This window comes from Exophiala aquamarina (assembly GCF_000709125.1).
Source record: "Exophiala aquamarina CBS 119918 chromosome Unknown aczIA-supercont1.3, whole genome shotgun sequence".
NCBI lineage: Eukaryota > Fungi > Ascomycota > Eurotiomycetes > Chaetothyriales > Herpotrichiellaceae > Exophiala > Exophiala aquamarina.
Window position 1 is genome coordinate 2,865,169 of NW_013550585.1, and position 19,635 is coordinate 2,884,803.

Here is a 19,635-nt window from a genome sequence, read left to right on the forward strand (position 1 = left end):
CACTGGACAAAAGATCTGGAGATGTTCGTGGAAAATCCGAATTTACGACAATACGTCGTACGACATAAGGTCAGGTCGACCAGGGTCCCAGGGTCTCAGGATCACCTAGCTGAATGCACGTAACACGAGCACTGCGCTAGGTAACCGGTAATGTAGGGGTTCTTGGTCCGAGGTGTCTCCAATGTCTACAAAGAGCCTCATGCCAGCTTATTGACTAATTAGTTAGAGGGTCTCTGTATGCTTTCCAAAGCTCGCCACATATGCAGTGCATTTGGAACGGAACTCCTATCTCATTTCCTGTCAACAAAGCACGGCTCCACACTTGTTCAGCTTGACATGCTCTATGCAATGGAAGAGTCTGGAGAAATGGCGGGAATTGATTTGATTTCTTCAGAAAACAGAGTGGCGACCGCATCACAGTGGCTATGGGGAGGGCCTTTATTGCCCCGGGCCGAGCGTGCGCTGGGGAGTCTCCTGAGCTAGGCATTGGTTTTGAGCGGACTCAGAGCTTGGTAATGGCATCTCAGGGCCTCGAAGGACATCGTGCTTCTCATGCTTTTCTCTGTAGATGATTTGGTTAGCCTCCAAATGCTGCTTCGTTATCCGAGCAAACTGAAATTGCAAAGCCACGTATCCTAGCAAGGCTGATATTTTGACAGAAGGACGGAAAATACACAACGTACCTTGAGCAGTCCCTTGAAAAAGTCGAAACTGTTAGAGTCACTCTGCAGAGTCCATCGTCTACCGGTTTCTCGGTCTTCCCAGCCCAACTCTTCTGCAATGAGCAAGCCATAGTCCCTCGTGATACCCCTGATTCGAGCTCGCTGCCCGCCCTCCGCCTCCAGTGTCACGATCTGATCCATATGAAGCCAATGTTCGTAATACATCTTCTCCAGGAACTCGTCGAAGCCGGTGACCAAAAACCGAGTGTAGATGTCATCGAAGACGGTCAGGATCCGAGCCAATAGTTTCTCCAGGGTGAATGGGGCGACATCTTTGGGAAGGAGCTGAACGAGCTGGTTCAGCGACGTGGTTGGTGCTGCGTTTGACGTGTTTAGCCCAATGCCGCAGACTGCGATGTATTCTTTGGTGTTGTAGTGGCTGTTGACCAAGATGCCGCCAATCTTCGTGTAGTTCTCGTTCTTGTCACCGCCGTTCTCCTTGGCCTTGACGGGGTCTAGAGCGAAGATGTCGTTGGGCCATTTGAGTTTGATTGGCATATTTTTGTAGAGGTTACCGTCGTACGATTTGATACCATTGACTATTGCCATGGCGGCTAGATATTGCACGAAGACGACTGGAGCAGTCTGCATCAGGACCATCGGATGACGAATGACGGTGCTGAACATCAGGCTACCTGCTGGCGAGACCCACACGTTGGAGCCTCTCCCTCTCCCGGCAACCTGTACAGTCGCCGTGGCGGTGAAACCCTGAGGCAGAATCCGCAGCAGTCTTGTGTTCTTTTCTAGCAACGTATTGGTCGAAGTGACGACTTCCCCATAGAGAAGGTGTGATCCAAAATTAGTTGCTTTGGGTAACAATGTCTGATAATGGCGCAAGTTCGAGTAAAAGGCGTGATGGTTGAAGTATGGCGTGGCCTTTGCCTGAGGGTACTCCTGGTCGTGGACTAAGATTTGTTTGATTATCGTGTTATAATCGATGATCCGATCGGAGCTGCCATCCAATTGGTCAGTAGAATCCTTTGACTCATTCTCCAAAGGTAGGGCCTCTGCCAGATCAAGCATCTTCCAGGTCGAGGGCTTGACAATGTGGAAAGTGTCATTCTCATCCTTGATCAACTCTTCCCCATGGTCATCCTTTTTGGTAATAGTTGCCAATGATGAAATCAAGCTTGCGGCTTCATTGGATTCTAACGATGACAGGTGCATACGAGAGAGGGAAGGTACATTTTGCTCGTCGCTCACTGTAAGCCCAAGCTTGGTGAGACAGGCTTTGACAAAGTCGGTCCGGTGTTTCTCGTCGTTAGCCAAAGCGGCAATAACGTCCGAAAAGCCAGGCACGCTGGGCTTTGGTTCAAGATTGGCGGCAGCGAACCTAGGCTTCGTCAGCGACCAATTATCTACTGGCTTGCCCAAGAAGACGAACTCTGGGTGTGGTCCTGTCAGCAAAGCAGCGCCTTCTCTGACTTTGCAGTAAACCACCGCTGCAGCGCCTTCACCAGGGTCAACTGCCAGGTGATCTGCGTAACTGGCCAGCACCTCGACCCCCTTGTCGCGATATTTCGGGGCGTCGACAAATACGCCTCCACCATTGTAGTATGACTTGAAAACATTTGGGACTGTTCCGGCAGAGAGGAAGTCCTTGTCGACGACTAGGTCAACAGCACGAGCTCCCTTTTCGCTGTGGTATACGAAACCTGGAAAGGCGCAACCTCGATCAGTACCGGGATAGAATGCAAGTTCACGATCACCAATGACTTCGAGCAGCTTGTTGCCCACTTCGAATTCACATTTGGCACTGCCATAATAGCCACCAGCACAGAAACCAATGTATTTCCCGCCACGTTCGACAAATTGGCGAATGCGGCGATTTCCTTCTCCGTTGAGTGCGCTACAGTATCCTTGGTCGGCGCCACCAGGAAAGACGAGGGCAGCACAGCTTGCTGTCCATGGCTCCTTGATCAACATATCCCCAGTAACGGGAATGACGGCATAGTGAGGAGCCAGAAGCCGTCTTAGGGTGAACAGACAATGACGGACAGATTCGACGGTACTACCAAGTCCTGAAGAAAGCATTAGATTTTCATTTCGGCGCCAACTATCCTGAGTGAGCGCACCAGAATAGACGAGGACATTCATGCGTTTTGTAGACATGATTCAAAGTGGCGTGTTCTGATGTTCCGGGGGCGGAGAGAGTGGGCGGACGCCGCTCGGTAGATGTCAGACAGTAACCCACTTCAACGGCGGGGAGCTCTGAGAATTTCTGCAATTTCTGCCACTCACTTGTGTCAAATTAACTGGAAACGATGGCAGAAGAAGAGAAAACTAGACCATCCGAGGCGGCCGACGAAGAGCTTGATGAATGGTAGGTTCTCTCAAGGCCTGAGCTGGCCTGATCTGGTCAAGTCATCGGCTGGTTTGACATGCAAGAATCCAGGGACCAGAGAATCTTCAGCACAGGTTGCTCAGGTGAGTATAGAGACCAAGTTTGGCTCAACAAAGCCACAGGATCCAGGCTTACAGTTTGTAACAGCGGAACAACTTCGAATGAATGATTGCTATTACGAGAAGAAGGACTGGCGAGCATGCAAGAACGAGGTAAGTTGATGAGTTGGAACCCCAACGGCCCTCTCCCCACGGCTCGACAAATTTTCCTCCTCGGCACCAGGAAGCAAGCTCTAAGCTGGGTAACTAATGTGAAAACCAATTACTAGATGGAGATATTCAGACAGTGCTGGAAGAGGAATGGAAACGAGCAGCGGACACAAAGCAAAACGTCCTGAGTGCGTCTCTGTCCACTGTCATGGTCATCATAGAAGCTTTCCAGCTGCAAGAGCCGCTCTTGCTCTTGCCAGTGCCTGCTGAAATTCGTGCCTGCCTCAGCACGCGGGGGTCACGGGTTTTGGTGTAGGCGACGCGATTGGAATTGACGCCAACTTTCGCGGACTTCTCAGCTTTTCCCTATCTGTGCAGTCCACACCTTGTACAACCTCATGTAATCTACTTTGCACCTCTGCACATCACTAAAGACCGCATTCTTTTCAGATATTCTATTCACTTCTTTGCACAAATGTCTTCAACGGCACGGCTCTTTGGCCACAGCCTGAAAAGCGCCATTTCACCTGCACTTTCTGGTTCATCCATGGCTACTCCCATCTCCTTCCACAATGTCTCCATCTTGCGATCATTAACGCCGAGTATTCGTAAATACTCGATATCATTATCCCTCAAGGCAGCAACCACTATCCCTACCATGTCCAGTTCAAACACAAAGCCATCTTCCCCTCCACCATCTCGTACCAAAGACTCGGCTGCATCCTCCTCCCAACCTCTAGCAGATCAGCCATTAAAACTGCAGGAGGAAGACCCTTCGCACGTGGACTGGACAAGATCCTTCCACGGTCTCTCTGTCGAACCGTTTTCAAAAGACGCAGCCGATGTCCTTCTTGCGCCGCTTGATTCCGAGGACGTTGAGATCAAACCAGACGGCATTATATATCTCCCGGAAATAAAATATAGACGGATTCTGAACAAGGCGTTCGGGCCTGGAGGCTGGGGTTTAGCGCCCAGGGGTGAAACAATTGTCACTGAGAAGGCGGTCACTCGTGAATATGCCTTGCTTGCACATGGCAGGTAAGTGTGGCTTCTTCATGTCAAGACCGCGGAACTAAGTCATGTTCAGACTGGTCTCCATAGCCCGAGGAGAGCAAGACTACTTCAACAAGGATGGAATTCCTACTGCATCTGAAGGTTGCAAATCGAATGCCATGATGAGATGTTGTAAAGATCTTGGAGTGGCAAGCGAGCTCTGGGATCCACGATTCATCCGAAAATGGAAGGCCGCCAATACTCGTGAGGTCTTCGTGGAGCATCAAAGCACCAAGAGGCGTACCAAGATCTGGGTCCGCAAGGTTGGTATTGCCTCTGGCTTTTCAAATGATCCGTGTTGACTCGTGTTACTTTTCAGGGCGATCCAGTGTCATATCCTTACGTGGAACTCAAGAAGTAAACAATATTTGCGGTATCAACCGACCCGAACCTAGCACGATATTGTCTTCGAGCTTGGATAGACTCGATCAATAAGGGTAATGGTCTCCGAGAATCATTTGCCAGACAGCCATGCACAGGGATGATGGGCCACCTTTCGCCAAACCCCGGAGGGGCATACGACCGATAATAATTCGATACATACTGCCCTCTTGATAGCCACTCGGTGCGGTAGGTAATACCTCCCGGTTCCCAAGACATATGACAAGCAATGGCAAAGAGAGAAATTGGTCCCTTCCCACTACGGCCGCACGATCTTGGATTGCACGGAATTGGGTTATCGGCTAATGGTGTGCCAACGAATGCTGTCTTGACGGGCACCCATTATGTTCGAAGAAGGAATCGTCGGACATGGTCGGCAATCAAGTAAGCGGTAGGCCCGTAGCCCCAAGCCTGCAAGGGTGTCATATGAGCTTATCGAGGTTCATAGAGCTGCAATTCATCGCATGCAGGAAAAGCGGTGGAGGACACGATGGTCCAAATAATTCGGCATGCGCAATATGTATCTAGGTCAGTGCTTAGTATCCAACGGCTGATCAAGCGCTAGTGCAGTGTAAGCTCGACTTGGGTCATCTGTTTGGATGCAGCATGCTGTAAGGATATCTAGGATTGCCTGACAAGTGTTTCGCCCCTGACTGGTGAGCGCCTGGTGTTTTTGTGAATGGTAACGGTGAAGGATAAGCGGTGGACGGTGAATGGTGCAGGCAGTTGGGGCCCGAGGCCACCGAGGCAGACGGGTGTGCAGGACTCCGTATGGAGATCAGAGCCCAGAGTCCAGAGTCTCGTGGACCGAAGTTCGGATGCTTCCGCCTCCAATCCAATCCACACAATTGGCATGAGCAGTCGCTGTCGAAAAGGTTTCCACCATTGCTCCTCCTCTGCTTCCCCTCGCGCCCCCCTCCTTCCCAGACAGCCACTGTGGTTGCACCTGTGGCAGATCTGCTACCAAATTGAGGACGACGGACAATCCTCCATACTACCACTCGTTAACGTACTCCTTACCTCGTACCCGTGCTCCATTATTGGCCATCTATCCTCATGCGGATACCTATATCGTGTAACTCTTCCGAGCTCCTTCAGAGTTCAGCCCCGCAGTCCTCGCCTTTACTTGAACATTTCAGCTTAGTATAGACTTCGAGCCAAGCATACCAAGAAGTCCCATTCGTGTCGCCTGCCCATGCCAGCGTTTTGAAAAGAATGGCCTGGCTGGCCAGGAAGACATACCCTTCTCTATATGACCGAGTGCAGCTTCACGCTGGCTGATCTGGGCTCGAGCGATTGGGCCGAACTCCAGCATCTGTCCCATTACCATATTGTACAATATCTGAATCTCTCATTGACAGAGCAAATCCGACAATTAGATTCCATTCCATTCCACCTCACCTCACCTCAAATGACGAGAGTGGCAGTGCACCGATCCCCACTGTTCACCATCTGCCCTCGCTCGCTTCTGTGAAAGCCAGCACGGCTCGCCTCTGCACCCCACGAAGTCATCTCATGATCATGGCTGCGGCCGTCACAAACTCTTCTCCACACGTGCCAACGCCCTCCTCGCCTGACGAAGAGGCTGAATTGAGCTTTGGACAAGTCTGGAAAAGCGCTGCCCAAGTACACCAAAGACCCAAACTCGAGGACCAAGCTGCAGCTGGGAGGCGCAAGTCGTCGGTTCAATTCCACACCGCAGACGCTGAGGACACCATAAGAAGAGAGAGCGTTGTGCAAGGCCCTGGTGCTCGGCCTTCCGTGTCTCAGAAAAGGATGTTGTCCCCCCCTCCTCCTTCCAACTATCAGAGAGGCATCTCCTTCGACACCTTTGAGAACAGAGATGCCTCCACTGAAGCCTTTACACTCAACTACAAACACCGCGAATACCACTCCACTCAACGCTCGCGCACATTTCTGTGTGGCACCGATGCTAAAGATTACTCGGAATATGCCTTGGAATGGATGATGGACGAGCTTGTCGACGACGGGGATGAAATTGTGTGCCTCCGAGTTGTCGAAAAGGACGCCAAATCCTCTCTCGACACTGCATATGACCGTGGTAAATATCGCCACGAAGCCCAAAAACTTCTCGACAGTGTGATGAAGAAGAACAGTTCGGAAGAGAAGGCTATTAGTATCATTATGGAACTGGCCGTTGGTAAAGTTCAAGAGATTTTCCAACAAATGGTGTGTAACCAAATGTCCGACCAATCCACTGGTGTAACTGAGCTGACACTTTTTGTAGATCCAGCTATATGAGCCTGCAGCACTAGTGGTCGGAACACGAGGGAGGAACTTGGGCGGTATGCAGGGGCTGCTTCCAGGCTCGGTCTCCAAGTATTGCCTGCAGCACTCCCCGGTTCCCGTGATTGTCGTTCGCCCAACCTCGAAACGGATGAGAAAGAAGAAAAAGCGACAGCAAGAAACAGGCCGCAGTCTGTACAGCAGCATGCTTGAGCAGGCGCAGACCTCTGGGGGCAGTCATCTCTACGAGAAAGGCAGTACCAGTTCCATCTCGGTCCAGGCGACACAGCAAGAGGCCGATGCTGTCGCGAAGGCGATTGGTCCACCCAAGCGTGGTATTTTGAAGGGTACATATGGCGGTCATCTCGCAAAGGTGACATCTGCCAAAAGCGACGTCACATCTGATGAAGACTCCCCCGAGAGAAAGTTTGCATTACCCATTGGCTATCTCAGTACCGAAAGTGCACCCAGAGCTGACCTCGCCATGCAAAGTGCTACCATCGCGGCTTTGGTAGAAGACTGGGACGATGAACCTAAGAGGCCGCCGAAGTCCCCAAGGCAAGGACCAAATGCTGGGGATCGCAGAGATAGTGACGCCGCGATTTCCGACACAGAAGACTCCTACCTTGGTGTCCGGCATCTCGTGGAGGAAAGGAGGCCATCTGTCAGGGAGACAACACCATGGCTGGCAAATATACTTCGAGACAAGCCACCGCCAAAAAGAGCCGGTAGTAAAGGTCGATCTCCAGCACGATAACACTGGCGGACAGGTGGCATATCTGCCACCATTCTCCATCCATTGCTTGTTGTAACGCGTTGTAACAATTGCATATGATGGGAAACTGCTTCTGTTAGTAGTGAGGTTCGGAGATTCTCTGGGACTTCTCATCATTGGAAAGTTCAGATACCCCGCAAGGAAATCGCAAGAGCCAGTACTTCCTTTTGGAAAGACTCATGGGCAGGCAGCCAATGTGCAATGTTTGGGACAGGGATGGTTGACACGATTCTTTTCTCGTATGTGAGCGGTTGTATATGATTCCAAATTAGGGATGGCCTTGTTAGACACTCGTTTCTAAGAGCTGATGCTATGTCCATACGTAAAGGCGATGCTTTATCCATCCTTTGGAATTGTTCGTACTTACCGCATCTCGGAGTCGTCGTAATTGAAAAATTGCGTGTCGGGAGTGACGCGGCTTTGAGAAGATGGCTTCCTTTAACTCTCTACCAAAGTAAGTATGTTACCCGTTGCCCCCCTCAGACCCCTCGCTCCCCTGGCGGTGCCCCGGCCCACGCCGTGATACCGCCGTTTAGACCCTCACTAGCCTCGTGCAAAGGTTAGTTATCAGGTCGGGTGATGCTTTGCTTGATAGGCTCTTTAGGCGTTGGTGCTTAGGCGGCGGCTGTCAGGATTAGGTTCCAAGGCCCCTACACCAAACTACTGTAGGTACGAGTACTACTCGACATTAGTCGTCGTCCCTCGCTCCGTACGGAGTACGTACTCACCCTCGATATTCGGTACCTGGCCAGCAGACACGTCAACCCACCACATCTTTATCAATTCCACGCCCCCTTGCATCTTCACGACCTGTCACATCTCAACTCCCTTCTGCTCCCCCCTTCACTCCGACGACTCGTTCCTCCTATAGAACATGTCTTGGGCGTGCCTCACTTCTCATCATCCGCCAACCTGCTCATAATGCTCCCGACTCAACCAGATGACGACTGCGGTGACTGCATCCCAGCCTACCTGAACCATTCCGCATCCTTTGGAACGAAGGCCTTGTCAACCACTCCCTTTATCGCTACCTTTGCCCTCCTCACTGTCCTCGCATATCGCAAAGTCTTTCCTCTCCTCTCAGTTCAGTACTCTTCTTCTCATGATACTGCGAAATCGCTCCCTCGACCGGCCACGTCAGGTCCTGAGCCGGCTACTCAGCAGGTCGCAAGGAGAATCGCGGCCTTGACATTTTCTTCCACCATTGCTCTATCTGCCGTCCTGACTGAGTTACTACTCTGCGAGATCTCCAATTCGTTTAATCCCACCGCCCGGAGCATTGCCCTGCAGATTACCGTTGCCGGTCTTTTGGGCCTGCTCGTGGTAGCGATTCCGCTTCTGGGTATCTCCTCTGCTGTCTCAAAATCTGGCTACAAGTTTCACGGGGCACAAAAGGGTCGGCTTCGTTTGGCTTGGGTCCTAGAGTTGGCTGGCTACGCAGCCTTTCTTTTTGGCTTCTGGGCAATCGGTACCATCCTTCCAGAAAGTACCACTATCGCGGAGAGTATTAAGGATCAGAGCAGCCTCTTCCAGGCATGTCTGGATAGACTGGGCATTACAGGGGTGTCGTTGATGGCATTGCTGTCTGGTTTCGCATCGGTTAGTGCGATTTGGCAAACGTTTGGGCCCAAACCTCGCCTGGTTACCGAAGCAGAAATCACACGAAAACAAGCTGGGTTGGACGCGACAATCGACATGATCGCAGAGAAGAAAGAGAAGTTGGGGCATTTAGGGAGAAAGAATGCGGAGATACCGAACCAGGGTTTCTGGGGGCGAACAGTCGGCTCTTTTCGTGGTAATGCAGATAGTCAAGAGAAGCAAACACTTGAGATGGAAATGAATGGCCTTGAGACTATGGCCTCATCACTCGAATCTTCTCTGAATATTCTAAGAGTTCGAAGGGGCGATCAGCTGCGTGCGACCACGAAGATGGGGAGACTATCGTTGGGCTTGTCGACTATATTTGCATGCTACTGCGTCTATCGTATATGCATGACAACTTTCAACGTCACGCGAAGGATCTTCTCAAGAGGTCCAAGCACATCATCTGATACTGACCCTGTCACCTACACCATTGCACTATTCGCACGACACATCTATCCATCACTGGACCAAGAGTCATGGGCTCAGCAGATATCCTTTCTCCTTTCAGGCGCCATGCTCCTCGCCTCTTTCTCTGCCGTCACGCAAACATTCCACTTGTTTTCGCGGTTCATGCCCTCTGCACTCCACGCGACCAAGACCAACTTCGCACTTCTCATCAGCCAGATCAGTGGCATGTATGTCATCAGTTCTGCGCTCATGCTGCGCGGTATGATGCCCAAGGAAGTGGGGAGTGTCATCAACAGCGCTCTCGGGGCGGGGTTGCTGGAACCTGCGTGGGTTCAACGCTGGTTCGAGGGTTTTTTCATCCTCGCTGTTGTGGCCACCGCAGCCGGCATCTTCCTCGGCCGCCAGATATCGGGCGCTACTTCCTGGGACGACGATACTGGCTGGGATTTGGGCCTTGAGATGGGAAAACGCTCGTGATTGACCGATATGGTGGCCTTGTCATGTTGATTTACTTCTCTCTTCCCCGTGACGTGTAAATTTCGATACTATGAACGATTGGAACGAAGATATGGTTTTAAGACGGGGCCTTCTACGCAGGAACTACGCCCCAGTTATGTGCTGGCAGAAATCCAGTTCCCCAGGTACTACGGTGCCCAGAACAGAAATGGAATAAGTCAAGGGAATTAAATCCCTTTCAAAGAACTTCTTTTCCCTCATTTCTTTCTACATGGGGCGTTTATAACGGTGTGGCCCGGCTCCGTTAGCCAGAGTTCATGGAGTTGCCCCCTCTCCTGACTGCATTTTGGTATATCGTTTTTGGGTGTTCCCACTTGACGCTGCAAATCCCAACGACAAGTGGCTCCTCACCACAAGATAGTGCGGCCACTTTCCCAGGGTCCCTCCAAGCATAGTCGTACTCCTATGTTCCTTAGCTTTTCTGATTGGCGAATGGCAGACCAGCCTCCAGCCTTTTCGCGCCGTAAATGCCTGCAATATCACCTTTTTCGCCCTGGTCCTCCTTGACGACTTTTAGATACGAGTCCGCCAATTCTACGTTCTTCATCTTTCCACCAGCCTTTGACACCAGGTCCATGGCGTGCCGAGCGTCTTTCCGCGCAAGATCCACAGCAAACAAGGGATCCGCTCGTTGATAGTAGTCCCCGGACCTCATGCGATTGGAGTAAGCGGTATAAGGACCCGGAAACATAATCTCGATGAACTGATGGAGCTCGTCGACGCCCAGGCCCGTCTTTTCCGCCGCGACCAGGCCTTCGGAGAGCGTCTCAATCATGCTGAGAATAAACGTGTTGCCGAGCACCTTCAACAACGTCGCCTTGCGCGGCTCCTGGCCCGAAAAATCGATGTTGGCACGCCCCATCACGCCCTTACAGTAGGGCTTCACTTTGTCGACGGCATCGGCCTTGCCCGACAGCACACAGATCAGTTGCCCAGCGTCCGCCATCGACGGTGCGCCGAAGACCGGGCACGCCACGAAGCCGGCGCCTTTCTCCTCCACGAGCCGTGCTTCCTCCGCCGTCGTATCCGGGTGTACCGTGCTGCAGTCCACGAGCACTTTTCCCGTGACGTCGACCTTCAGGATCTCGTCTAGTGTTGACAGAACGGCCGCGTCGTCGCCCAGGCAGTAGAATATGAGATCTGCCTTGGTCGCTGCGTCTGCGATGGACGAGGCTACTTGAGAGTTTCCTATCTTGGCCGCCAGATCTTCTGCTCGTTTCGCCGTTCGGTTGTGGATGATCAGCGGCTTCGAGAGATTGCCTTTCTCAACGAGATTCTTGCACATGCCCTGGCGGATTGGGTCAGTTTGTTCGAAGGCGCCATAAAGGAGAAATATAGGTATTGATGAGACCTTCGTCCGGGATATGGATGGATGGGTGGGAATGAAAAGGATTTGTGAATTTTGTACTTTGTACTTACCCGTCCCATGTTCCCCAGTCCTAGCCATGCCAGTTGCGAGGCCATGTTTGACTTAATATATCAAAGTATTGATCACACGGGTCAGGGTTATTTGGCACACTTGCTTATATAATAGTGACTTAGCTCTTCCTAGAATGGCGAGGAGAGCGGGGTGCGTCTATTTAACGAAATGGGCACACAGAGATATAACAGACACTCACCCGATCAGTCAACTATACTGTATATATGCATATATGTCTTTATATATTTAGGTTGTCTACAGACACTCAACCTTTATACGACTCAAGGATCAATCGAGTTCCCGTAACCACCCGTTCCGTTGATAATGACGTTAAATAAGGGTGGGACAATTGTGGGAGTGCGGAGACATGCCGGCGCTGACTAAAAACAACTAAATACCAGAAAGTCAATTTGGAAGTGCCTGTAGCCCCTTTCAAGGTGGGTATACTCGTCTGGAGCTTCGTACAACGCGAGATTTATTGTACGTTGATCGGAGAAATGCGGGTTCAAAGTACCCAAGGCCATGGTGCAAGTCAGGAGAAGACCAGAGCCTTGAGCGTACAAGGTACTACAGTAACCCAAAGTGCGCCGGTATTTGGCGACTCGTTCGCAGCGCTCTGCACCAGATTGAAGAATCGAGAATCTGCATTGTATGAGGGGAAATCATCGAGCTCTTGAAAGGCTGCCGTGGTGGCTAGTGGAGGACAGGTATTTTGCGGATGACCCTGACATGCTGATCAGAGTATTCAGCGCCGTGGAAGATATCATACTTTGACATTTCATCAAGCATACCGCTAGACTCCTTCTGTTACGGGTCGTGGATGGGGAGGTACCAAACATCAACTGAGCACTCTTGCAGGATTCCTTGCAGGATAACGATACTTGGGCAACGCCTTCAACGAAAGCCCTGTAGTTGATAGGCCGCCCCCAGAAGCTTGTCTCGCAGACCGAGTGTCCCCTGCAAGGCGATCGCAAGCCGCGTGTGTCAAAATCAGGCTTCCAACCAAGATTCCGAGAGCACATCAGGTCGCGGCCTTGATGGCTCATGGCAGTGCATCGGTTCATCATGCAGCAGCCTCGCAGGTTGAGCGAGGCTGGATATGAAAGAAGACCGCCTAGGGGCCAATTGAACCGGACGACTTGCCTGATCAGATATACATGTGCTCATTGGCTGTTGCTCATCACAATGCAGAGTACTCGATACTGGCGAGAAGAACATCAGAGTTATAGTTGCTCTGAGTTCATTGATCGGAAGCTCTCGAATGAGGCTCTTTCTAGAGAAGCCTGCTCATCCCGCGCCTGTGGCCTATGGGGGTTTCAAATACGATGCCAGCCTCGAGTGTCTGCTGTGTCTGTGCAAATGGGGGAACGGGGGGGTGGGTGGAGGAACTGACGTAAAAGCAGCACGTTAAGGCACCAGATTGGGCGTGCTTGGGTGGGTCGATCACCATTTAGAGCATTTGTTAGCGCAAGTCTCTGAGTATCACACTAACCCGATTGAACTAATATACACCCGTTCTTTTGACGCAATGATTGTCCCCAACCTGAGTCCATGCCTGACTTAGCTCCTCAACCACTGGCTTCATTCTCCTCTCCCCTCATTCTTCACATCTCTTGAATATCCTGTCTATCTGCGTGGCCCTCTGGAGGGCGACCTGGACCGGTGGACATGTTCGACGCCAGCCTGCGGGGCTTCCAGGAGTTCGTGACGACATTGTGCAACAACAACCGTCTAACGACATTACCACTGCATGCACACCAGGTTGTGGCAGCATTCCTTGTCTACGAATGCATATTCACGCTCCTCTCACCGGCCATCTCGACCACGCTCTTTCGAAATTCATATGGCCGCTTCCCCCGCCGCACCAGAGTGAACTGGGACGCACGGGTGGTGTCGACCATCCAGGCGACGTTTGTCTCGTTCATGGCCCTGCGAGTGATCCTGGGCGATGGCGAGGCTCGCAGCACCATGTCTCGTGACGACAGGCTGTGGGGATACTCACCTGCCAGTGGCAGAGTGCAGGCTTTCGCTGCTGGTTACTTCCTCTGGGATGTCTTTCTCTGTGTCCGCCACCTCGAGGTCCAGGGTGTCCCAGCGCTCCTCCATGGCGTGGCTGCGTTGGTAATCACCGTCACGGGTTTTGTAAGCTTATGCCCTCTTCCAAAGAAAAGCGAAGTTTCCCCTTTTCTTCCAATAAACCGCCGCGAACTGACTCCCATCCAAACCCAGCGCCCATTCGCAAACTTCTACGGCATCAACTTCGTGCTGTACGAGCTCTCGACGCCCTTCTTGAACATTCACTGGTTCCTCGACAAGGCGGGCCAGACAGGCACAACGATCCAACTCGTCAACGGCATCTGTCTGATCGCCGCATTCTTCGGCTGCCGCCTGGTCTGGGGAAACTATCAGACGCTGAACCTGTCCCTGGACGCCTTTGAAGCCTGGAAGGCATCCACCGGCGCAGAGTGCCTCGCTCAGAAGGGCCCTCCAAGAACAGGGGTGCCGTCGCCAGCATTGTGCTCAACAGATTTCCCCACCCGCCTGTTAACGGTGTATCTGATAGGCAACACGATCCTGAGTGCGCTCAATGCCTACTGGTTCGGGCTGATGGTGAAGGCCCTGCGCAAGCGGTTCACACCTTCGTCGGCCTCGGGGAAGGAGAGGGGGAAGGAGAAGGAAGGATAGTTACGTGCCTTGGATTAGATCAGTTAGGAACTCTCTTCCCGGTGTTGCTGTTGGAACTAGAAAGCATACCCATGGAGGGCAGGACCATGGGCAGAGGTCCAACCCCTCTTGTTTGGAATAGCACGCTCCATACCTGACGCAGGTGTAGAACCCAAAATATACTATAGAGAAATATAGTGGATGATGTATCGGTACACCGTTGATTTCGCAGCAATATCTTTTATCATGTCCCAAAAACATTTATATCGCAGAAGAACGAAAGGAATATAAGTTAACACATCCGAAGCTCCTCGCGGTCAGCACATTCTTCACCGTTGGTTGGATGGTTTCTGAACAACACTATTACATTGCGCTTCCCCACGAGACCAAAAACAACACCATTTGTCTTACGGTGTCTTTACTTATTGCTCGCATCAAACATCAGCCGGCTCTTTGGATCCGCAAAAGGGACACACACATACCATATGCAGGCATGTGCCGGGGGCGGGGGTCCAATTCTACAAAAATGGCCCTCTCGAGATGGCTGAGATACTAGTATAGTGCTGGCCCAAAGAAAGCTCTCGATCTGGAACGCCTCACTTTTTGCTTGCACCTGACCGCGGTCTCCTATCACAACCGCCCACGCAAGCTTGCTTCCTTCTTTTCGCCACGCTTGGTTGACTCCGCCAAGTCTCATCCACTGTTGATTTGATCGAGCGAGATTTGCTTTTCTCCGCCAGTCTGTCTCTGTCTTCCCCCACCAACCCCAGCGCGCGGCCAGCTGACTAGTTGATTTGCTCGGCCTTGGGTCGATGCATAACTCATGTAATGATTGACTTTTGAAACCCCGGAATTGGAGGTGTTTGCTTGGCCACAAACATCCCATATAATGCTGCGTGGTATGACGTGCTCGCTCCTCCTTGGATGCCTTGTGCCATTCGACAGTAAGGGAAACATCGACACAGAATCGTGAAAAGTGGATATACATGCTCGTTCGCCGGAGGCCGCACAAATAACACAATATGCATTGTACTTCAGCTCCGAGCTTCTCTCCTTGGACTCGCCGAAACCGACATGCTCCATCCGTAGAACTGGCATATATGATGTCAGATCCACAATTCCGCATCTTACAAGCATGCCTGCTTTGCCACTGCCGGTATCGACGTCTGCATCTGCAGGTGCCCTTGGTCTTGGTTGCGCCCATGCGCCGGCACAGGGACGGATTGAGGGACGGATCCGTGGTTTTGTTATGCTAAGTCTACCTGTGGTCAGCTCGCAAGGCATGCCATCCGTGCTATGCCGCTCCCTTCGGCACGGTTCGATGGGAATCTTGGCGTGGTAGAGGCACATTGATAGCCGCCCTTGATAAACCAGTGACCAAATCAACCAGCTAGGTAAGTACTGGAAGTCTCGTCTTTTGGCGCATCTTGTCTGGCCAAACAGTTGGATCGTTCCCCTTGGATCTCGCACGCACAGGTTTTCGTAAAGACTGCTCCTTGCTCCTTATTTTTCGCTACCTACCCCCCTGCTGCCAGTCATATGATTTTGTGTTTTGTTTCCTAATATGTCGGTGGGTCAGCTTCCTTTTCGGTGGTCTGTAAAATAAGAAGCATATTTAGTTAAGATTGCCGGCTTTCCAGAAGAATTCACATGGATGGAGCGCCGCATGGCTGGCATAGCATATCACTCTCTCGCACTTCCCGTTCTATTTTCTTGCTCTTCTCTTCAATTGGCCGGAGGTTTGCCTTGTTTGTACAGTAGTAAGGGCCCTACTGATTAGTTGCGAATTGAGGCTGACGGTGAAGGGACCCTCCGGGAGGTCCAGAGCTAGCTAGGCGGCTTTCTCGCAATCCGTCATCCCCTAGGAGTAGGGGACGAGCGATTTAAAATCGAGAGAGATGCACAGGAGCAATCTTGTATCTCAGCCTGGGCTGCATCGAGTAAGATAAGGCGTGGGTAGAGAGAATCGAGAGATAAAAATGGTATAGGTTCCCCCACAAAAGCCAGCAAAATCAATATCCTGAGAAGATAAACGAATTCACACCAGAAATACGCTCAAAACGCTGCAAAATGCTCCTTAACACAAAATAGAACTCCATGCTTGGAATAAGCGAGAAGAAAGAGAAGTGCAGCCCGCCATAGCCTCGTCCGTGGCTTTGTATCTGCACGGTAGATGAACGATTGTAATGGTAGTAGAGGAGAGAGCCGGAGGCTAGCAAGCAAGCAAATTAGCCAACTCGCTCCTAATTAGCTACTTTGCATCACTTTCTTTTTGGGCATCTCCAAGACCGCTGAGTCGATATTTCATTGATCACCTGGGTTCAATCCTTCTCGCTGTGTGCGTTTCAATTCCCTTTATCTATCCTTCGCATCCCCTTCCACACACATTCGAGAAATAGAAAACACAGTACGTCATAAAATCGCCATCACCAAGAATACTCGCTTCGTGCTTTGTTTTGTTTTGTTTTGTTTTTTGTTGTTGGTCCATTCTCTCGCCGCTTCAGAATGCTCCGTGAACGCTTCCAGAGTCGTCGCTTCCGCCTAGACTCCTTGTATCTGAGTCCATCCCATCCCATCCATAACTGATGTCTAGAGATGGTGGGGTTGGATCAATAAGCGGATTGGTGCTGAGGCGGAATAGTTTTGCTGGATCATCTGACCGCCTGCGAGCTCTGGTCTCCGGTGTGACCCATCTCTCGTTCGGATTCCAATCCCAAAGATCTTGCAGACGCAGTTGTTCCGGTGTTTCGAATCGATATAGGTCCATGTCATCTGCTGCTTGAGACTTGGTCTTGCCTTTGTCTTTTTCATCGACTTCGCCGGGTCCATGTTCGAGATCATCTTCCGGGTTGTCGATACCCCACTTTCCAAGCTCTTTTAGAAGATTCTGCAGGTCTCGTTTTGCGCCCAGCGTGTAGCTGTGATTCCTTCCAAGCATTTTCATCCTTCCCTCGAGGATAAACCAGTACATTTCCTCCGTCAGGTCTGTCCTTCCCTGTTTCTGGTACAAAAGTGCCAACAGCCTCATACTTTCTAGCCGCCTAGGATGGCTGGCGCCTAGTGTATCTCTGGAATCTTGGAGAACTCGCCGCCACATATCAATGGACTCGTTGATTCGCCCTTGTCGTTCCAGACACCGGCTGAGGTTCGTCAATGCCGAGATAGATTGTAGATGCTGCGGACCTAAGACAGAGGCCGACAGTTCATAGACTTCCCTCAGGATATATTCACATTCTTCGAGCTTTCGCTCTACGTTCAGCATGTAGCCATAGCAATACAAGGATGCAATGGATCGTGGGTCGTTGCGGCCATGGAGTCTAAGGAAATGATTGTGCACGCTGAACAACGTCTGGCTGGGTATTTCCCCATGCTTCACTTCCAGGTCTGCCACTAATACCATCCACCGAACAAGAGTGGTCAGGGGATCATTATGGCCAAGCACTCGCTCAGTGACAATGTACGCCGACTTAATGATTCGTCTGGTAATTTCACCTTCGTCGTGCATATGCAAGATTGAAAGTGTCTGATGTAGCGCAAGAATAACTTTCGGATCTTGGTGTGGGGTGAGCATTTGCTCGAACTCAGCGTCGGCGTCAGCCAGGCTTTTCTGAGATAACATATCATTGCCTCGATTGAGATAAATGCATGCCGAAAAAGATCGGGCCACCCACTTCCAGGAATGCTCATGACCGCGCGAAGAACCAGGCACTTGGATTGTGTTCTCTGCCACTTCCGAGGTCTCGTTCAATATACTGCGAGACTGCTGGGGCAGTTCTAAATTTGGAAGACTGATGAAGTGATCGTTGGTATATTTGTTACACTGTGGGCAAATCTGTTCGAAATCGCTGCTTTCCGGAGAAGACGTATCGCAGATGAGTCTCCATGCCGGAATGTCATCATGACCACATATAGACCTCAGTGGCGGTGCGTCCACGATTTGCAACGCCATAATTTCGACATTTCTCCCCAGGTGCTGACACGGCATGGCGGGGCTATGAGTGTTGTGCATAGACCCGGCATAGCGAATATGATCATCCAAGGCTCCCAAAGGCGGATTGGCAGATGCATAAGATGATGCCTGGGGTGGTGAGGAATCGAATTGGTGATGGTCGGTCTGAGGCCACGTGATTGAGCCATTATCCCTCGACGGGGGAGATTGAGTAGCGGGACTTTGGTACGTGGATGGTGTCAACTGTGTCGCAAGTGAAGGCCAATAGACGGCGGATGGCCTCTCGTGGGGTGATAGTCTTTGTGAAGTTGGAGATCCGCGGTGGGTGGAAGTGGAACACGAGCCTGAAACAGGTTCAGCGCGTGTGGGCGAGGACTTGGCAGAGCTTGCTGCAATCTCCCCCAGAGTGCCGGGAGTGCTTTTCGCTGGGGCGAAGGAGCCTGGCGCCTCGCTTTCAACGTCTGCCTCTGGTGTAAATGATCGCACATGAGCATATTGCTGGTCTTGCTCCTGTTCTTCCTGGCTTCTACAGTGAACGTTTTTCAGTGCCGTTGCCAGGAAATCATCCTCGGACATTTTCCGGCCTTTGATATACTTGTGCAGGTCCTTGAGAGACCGTTTGTGGCCATGGATCTCAAAGGTGGTGGCCTGCTTGCCACTGTTTAGACGGATGTGGTGCAGAACCGCACATATTTGATAGTCACGGTCAGAGTAGTTTTTGCTGAACCCCCACTGGGCCAGACGGGCTTTATACATCCGCTCGCTATCAGTTTGGATCAGATCAGCATGGGTCGACTAGCCAGGTTGCTCGCCAAATGAATGGGCCTCCCAGAAAACCGAATCGAAAGGGAAAGGACTCGGCTGGTTGCATTGGATTAGATTAATGAAATTGACGTACGTTGCGCGGAAACCCCTTCGTTGCTCCAAAATCTTCCTGACATCCTTCAACGGCTTCTTCTCGTAGAGGATCCTGATCTCTTCCTTCACCGCCTGCCATTGCGCGGGACCGGGGCCTTCGCGCGCTTCAAGATGAGAGGCTGGGGCTGACGGTGCGGAAGCTTGTGGTTGAGACCGTGATTGTGGTTGAGCAACATCCCGGAAGGTCCAGGCTTGGGAATTCCCCAGGCTCAAGGCCATTGACTCGATGCTGCAATGATATTGTTGTTGCTCATCACTGCCTAAAAAAAAGTTAGGGTCATAAAAACGGATGAGCTGGACTCTAGCTATCAAGCGTAGCTTCGGATCCCGGCTGAATTATGGTCTGACAATTTGCCTACTGGCAACTCGCAACTCGCACTGGGAC

General features: G+C 51.4%; 8 protein-coding genes across 8 annotated transcripts; 5 read left to right on the forward strand and 3 right to left on the reverse strand.

Moving 5' to 3' along the window:
* Nucleotides 1-635: 635 nt before the first annotated feature.
* Nucleotides 636-2,834, reverse strand: A1O9_04604 (biotin apo-protein ligase; the record flags this gene model as incomplete). The annotated part of the gene is made up of 1 exon (XM_013406892.1): nucleotides 636-2,834. One exon carries the CDS (start codon nucleotides 2,832-2,834, stop codon nucleotides 636-638), a length of 2,199 nt encoding a protein of 732 aa, XP_013262346.1.
* Nucleotides 2,835-2,986: 152 nt separating this feature from the next.
* Nucleotides 2,987-3,591, forward strand: A1O9_04605 (uncharacterized protein; the record flags this gene model as incomplete). Its single annotated transcript, XM_013406893.1, has 4 exons — nucleotides 2,987-3,045; nucleotides 3,118-3,149; nucleotides 3,214-3,278; nucleotides 3,409-3,591. The coding sequence occupies 4 exons, from the start codon at nucleotides 2,987-2,989 to the stop codon at nucleotides 3,589-3,591; spliced, it is 339 nt and encodes a 112-aa protein (XP_013262347.1).
* A 342-nt stretch (nucleotides 3,592-3,933) lies between these two features.
* A1O9_04606 (uncharacterized protein) lies at nucleotides 3,934-4,630 on the forward strand (the record flags this gene model as incomplete). The annotated part of the gene is made up of 2 exons (XM_013406894.1): nucleotides 3,934-4,313; nucleotides 4,363-4,630. 2 exons carry the CDS (start codon nucleotides 3,934-3,936, stop codon nucleotides 4,628-4,630), a joined length of 648 nt encoding a protein of 215 aa, XP_013262348.1.
* A 1,600-nt stretch (nucleotides 4,631-6,230) lies between these two features.
* A1O9_04607 (uncharacterized protein) lies at nucleotides 6,231-7,713 on the forward strand (the record flags this gene model as incomplete). Its single annotated transcript, XM_013406895.1, has 2 exons — nucleotides 6,231-6,899; nucleotides 6,958-7,713. The coding sequence occupies 2 exons, from the start codon at nucleotides 6,231-6,233 to the stop codon at nucleotides 7,711-7,713; spliced, it is 1,425 nt and encodes a 474-aa protein (XP_013262349.1).
* A 939-nt stretch (nucleotides 7,714-8,652) lies between these two features.
* Nucleotides 8,653-10,260, forward strand: A1O9_04608 (uncharacterized protein; the record flags this gene model as incomplete). The annotated part of the gene is made up of 1 exon (XM_013406896.1): nucleotides 8,653-10,260. One exon carries the CDS (start codon nucleotides 8,653-8,655, stop codon nucleotides 10,258-10,260), a length of 1,608 nt encoding a protein of 535 aa, XP_013262350.1.
* A 451-nt stretch (nucleotides 10,261-10,711) lies between these two features.
* Nucleotides 10,712-11,763, reverse strand: A1O9_04609 (uncharacterized protein; the record flags this gene model as incomplete). The annotated part of the gene is made up of 2 exons (XM_013406897.1): nucleotides 10,712-11,650; nucleotides 11,719-11,763. 2 exons carry the CDS (start codon nucleotides 11,761-11,763, stop codon nucleotides 10,712-10,714), a joined length of 984 nt encoding a protein of 327 aa, XP_013262351.1.
* A 1,624-nt stretch (nucleotides 11,764-13,387) lies between these two features.
* Nucleotides 13,388-14,404, forward strand: A1O9_04610 (uncharacterized protein; the record flags this gene model as incomplete). The annotated part of the gene is made up of 2 exons (XM_013406898.1): nucleotides 13,388-13,861; nucleotides 13,949-14,404. 2 exons carry the CDS (start codon nucleotides 13,388-13,390, stop codon nucleotides 14,402-14,404), a joined length of 930 nt encoding a protein of 309 aa, XP_013262352.1.
* Nucleotides 14,405-17,072: 2,668 nt separating this feature from the next.
* On the reverse strand, nucleotides 17,073-19,469 carry A1O9_04611 (uncharacterized protein; the record flags this gene model as incomplete). Its single annotated transcript, XM_013406899.1, has 2 exons — nucleotides 17,073-19,095; nucleotides 19,231-19,469. Coding segments are annotated over 2 exons (2,262 nt in total), but the record flags the coding sequence as incomplete, so codon positions are not given.
* Nucleotides 19,470-19,635: the final 166 nt, after the last annotated feature.